This window comes from Alnus glutinosa, chromosome 3, assembly GCF_958979055.1.
Source record: "Alnus glutinosa chromosome 3, dhAlnGlut1.1, whole genome shotgun sequence".
Taxonomy (NCBI): Eukaryota; Viridiplantae; Streptophyta; class Magnoliopsida; order Fagales; family Betulaceae; genus Alnus; species Alnus glutinosa.
Genome location: NC_084888.1, coordinates 8,992,575 through 8,997,171, shown reverse-complemented (window position 1 = coordinate 8,997,171; position 4,597 = coordinate 8,992,575). Strand labels below are relative to the sequence as shown.

General features: G+C 42.3%; 1 protein-coding gene across 1 annotated transcript; it reads right to left on the bottom strand.

The window, feature by feature from the left end:
* Positions 1 to 412: 412 nt before the first annotated feature.
* On the bottom strand, positions 413 to 1,099 carry LOC133863126 (uncharacterized mitochondrial protein AtMg00310-like). Its single transcript, XM_062299116.1, has one exon. The coding sequence runs from the start codon at positions 1,097 to 1,099 to the stop codon at positions 413 to 415; it is 687 nt and encodes a 228-aa protein (XP_062155100.1).
* Positions 1,100 to 4,597: the final 3,498 nt, after the last annotated feature.

Genomic DNA, 4,597 nt, shown 5'->3' with positions numbered 1-4,597 from the left:
AAACCGCCCAGATAGCCTTCGCTGCATCACAACTCCATAAAACATGCCCTGAATCCTCCTCCTTCCCACACATTGGACATAGGGGGTCAGCAACAATATTCCGTAGAAACAACTTTGCCTTAGTAGGTAAAATATTGCTACACGCTCGCCAGAGGAACAAATGCACAACTCGAGGAACATCAAGGGACCAAATAAGTTGCCAAACAGGACTCTTCGATGGTGGTACCGAACTAGAAGCTTGGGCTAAAGCTCGTCTTTCTAGTTCCATGTGATATGCACTTCGTACCGAAAATTTTCCACTTTGCATGCCACCCCAAATTCGTGAATCCAGCATTGAGCGCGGGGAAATAGGAATACTACATATTTGCATGGCCGTTTCTGGAGGAAATAGCTGCTCTATCAAAGGTATGTTTCACCAATTTACTCCCTGATTAATAATCTCATTAACCGTAGCATCTGCATTCAAACCATTAATAGGAGAAAGAATGGTATGCGAAGGAGTAGCAGGAACCCATTTGTCGTTCCATATACGAACATTTTTCCCATCCCCAATTCGCCACATCATACCATCTTGAATAAGAGACTTTGCATTCCATATACTCCGCCATATAAAAGACGGATTCCGCCCAAGAGTAGAACCCAAAAAAGAACCTCCTACAAAGTATTTGGCTTGATACACTCGTGCAACTAGAGAATCTGGAAAGTTGATAATTCTCCAACCTTGTTTTGCCAAAAGAGCAACATTGAAACTATCAAGCTCACGAAAACCCAACCCTCCCATCTTCTTACTTCTACCCATCCCCTTCCAAGCCATCCATGCCATTTTATGTGAACTATCTTTATGTCCCCACCAAAACCGACTCATCATCGTGTTGATGTCTTTAGTAATAGTCTTCGGGAGACAAAAAACACTCATAGTGTAAGTCGGTAGGGCTTGGATAACGGCCTTGATCAAAATCTCCTTCCCAGCGTGTGTTAGAAATTTCTCCTGCCAACCATGTATACGCTTCCATATTCGACCCTTTAGAGCATTAAAGGTAGAGACACGAGACCTCCCAATTAGAGCTGGGAGCCCTGGATAACTTTCATATTGCTGCATAGGACAAACTCCCGATCCCTGAAGAATGGTGGTACGATCTTCCCTACAAGTATTACGACTGAAGAAAACCGCAGTTTCCCTTGATTAACTTGCTGGCCCGAAGCATGCTCATACAAAGAAAGTATCTCATGGATTTTCCCCCATTCCTTAGATTCGCCCTACAAAAAACAAGACTATCATTCCCAAATAGAAGATGCGAAATACGGATAATCCCTCTGGAAATGGGAACTCCAGTTAGCCCTCCAACCCTTCCAACCTGCTGCAACAAAGAACTCAGAGCTTCTGCACAAATGATAAAAAAGAAAAGAGAAAGAGGATCCCCTTGTCGAATACCACGTGATGGAATAATATGACCATGAGGTTGGCCATTAATAAGGATAGAATAGGACACCGAACGCACACACTGTATCAGTAAATGGATAAATTGCTCCACAAACCCAAGCCTCCTTAGAATCGCCTCAGGAAAATCCCATTCGAGCCTTACTCATATCTAACTTCAAAGCCATAAAACCTTCCTTCCCCTTTAGCCTTGTATCCATAGTATGCAAGGTTTCGAAAGGTACCATAATGTTATCAGTGATTAATCTTCCCGGAATAAAGGCACTTTGTTCTGGGGAAATAATAGTGGGTAGCACCTCCTTAAACCGATTAGCTAAAACTTTTGAAATAAGCTTATAATGCACATTACATAAACTGATCGGTCGATAATCCGTAACTTTGGAAGGGGAAGATACCTTTGGAATGAGACAAATTTTGGTTGCATTAATACTCTTATCAAAGACTCCTCCATTAAGAACACCCAACACTACGCTAGACACATCATTGCCCACAATCCCCCAAGAATTTTGAAAAAAGCCAGCGAAAAAACCGTCAGGTCCCGGGGATTTGAGTGCTTGGATTTGCGAAAGCGTCTGTTCTACTTCCGCTACCACAAATGGTCTCACCAGCCGAGTATTCATATCAGCACTGACCCGGCATTCCACATTCTCCAAACAACGATCAACCTCCACAGGAAATTGAGAAGTAAATATATGTGTATAATAATCTAAAAACACTCTACTAACCTCCTGTTTTCTTCTCCAAAACCTCCCATTGGCATCAATAATAGTCCGAATAGTGTTTTTCTTCCTCTGCTGGTTGGCCCAAGAATGGAAGTATCTTGTATTACGGTCACCTTGCTGATACCAAGACCTCTTCGCTCGTTGCTTCCATTTCACATCTTCCCTCTCCAACAGAGCTTCAATCTTACCTTTAAGCTGCCTTATAGAATCAGTCAGAGCTGGATTATTATGATGTTGTAGCTCCAACAATTGCCGGGTCATCGTCTTGAGCTCCTCATCAACATTTCCAAACTTTAACTTACTCCACCGAGATAAAGACCGTTGACATGATGATAATTTTTCCAGAACAGTCAGCTTAGGCATCCCCCTGTCCTCTTCACCCTCCCATGCAGACCGAACAACATCCAGAAAAGCAGCATCGTTTTTCCACCCCTCCTTAAACTTAAAACCCCTCCGATAAGACCTACACACGTCCTTCTCTTCCTGAAAATCAACCAAAAGAGGATGATGATCAGATGACACCGCTGCCAGAATATGGACAGAAACTTGTAGAAATCGAGAACGCCATTCCCGGTTTGCCACTGCGCGGTCTAACCGTTCTCTTGTCCATAAATCATCAGAGCGATTATTACACCACATAAAACGAGGTCCGACAAAACCCAAATCACTTAAATCACAAAAAACAAGAGCATCCCGAAAATGCTCCATAAGAGATTCCCGTCTAAGAGCTACACCATCCTTCTCTTGTTGTTCCAAAATCTCATTGAAATCCCCCACACACAGCCAATGAGTAGGTTGGATAGATTTAAGATGTCGTAGAAGGGTCCAAGATTCTTCCCGACGAGCAGTATCGGGCTGCCATAAAAACCAGTTAATTTCCACCTAAAATCATCCTCCCCTTCCTGCACGATTGCATTGATATGATGCCGAGAATAATTAAAAATCTCAACCTTCAAAGAGTCCTTCCAGAACAATGCAAGTCCCCCACTACGGCCAACCGGATCAACCACAAAAACTCCAACATACCCAAGTTGAACCCGTAATGATTCCACATGCTTCTTCGAGCAACAAGTTTCCATTAGAAACACCAGATTGGGCTTCTTCTCCTTCACCAATTGGTGAAAAGAACTAATTGTCCGAAGGTTCCCAAGCCCTCGGCAGTTCCAGCTTAACAGAATCATTGTGGCAGGCGGGGCTATACACCAGCCTCCGCCATTGCCTTAGTTTTCTTTAACACGGGCTTAGGGGTGGTCATGAAACTTCTAGACCTTGATTTCCGTTTTCCCACAACAGAATGAGATGAGAAGGAAACTCCACCTTTCCGTCGAGTTGATCTCTTACAAGCACTCAGGGAGGGAGAAGGTTCAGAACCGCTAGTAATTAAACCAGCAGTAAAGGTAAGCTGAGCAGCACCTAGCCCATTCGCTAATTGATCACCCACTCCTTCTGAAGGCTGCTCCGCATGAACAGCAATGAAAATCGGAAGAACCACCGGGTTTGAAACCTCCTGAGCAGCATCCTGGGACACATGAATAGATGTGAAGGGAGAACTGAGGAGAGAGTCACACGATTCGTGGGAAGTCAAAGAAGATAAAACACAAAAACACAGAAACAATAGTTTGTTAAAACACAGAAACAAATAACTTGTATCGATAGTTGTATAATTGTTGTTGTAAGCCACATATAGTAGTGGTTTTCTGAATGCTATTGTAAAATCACGTACAACAGATATCCTATAACTTCTAATCTTCCCTAAATATAGGAAAAATGTTTTTTAAAAAAAAAGATCACATGCAATAGATTTCCTATTGGTTCCTTGGACATTGGGTATGAAATAGTTATGGAACTGTACCATTCCCAATACTTTTTATAATTATAAAAAACACACTCTCTCCTCTCATGCCTCACTATATACACAGCCCTTATCTCGCCTTCTTCTTCATTCGAGCACCTTCCCATTCTTCGAAATAGTTTTCAATGGAGAGTTCAACCAACATCATAGCCAAAACAAAATGATAATAGCTCCTTCAAAATCACAATCAACAAGTTCTATCATCACTCGACCATTCGTAAATTGAAGCACAAATCTACACCCACATTAACCTATCTGGCCAAACTTCAAGTTTGACAAACTTAACAAGCAAGAATCAAATTGTACACAAGGTCGATTAGAGACTTACTAAAAATTTGAAACGTGATTTCGATTCTAGCCAAAACCCATATGATGAAGGAAGCCCCAACTGAGGCCCCACACGATGCCCAAATGTTGAACGACCATGATTCCCAACAATGATATATCACACCTCTCCCATCAAGATGATCTTCACATTGAGCTCCAATCGTAGACGATGCCAAAGATGAAAAAGGCTAAATCGATACCCAAAACCTCACATACACACCTTAATTTGCAAGTGACAGTAACAAAGTGACATATGCT

Bases quoted from the DNA above. Each gene is read 5' to 3' on its own strand.
- LOC133863126 (XM_062299116.1), bottom strand. From the start codon at position 1,099: ATGCAGCAATATGAAAGTTATCCAGGGCTCCCAGCTCTAATTGGGAGG.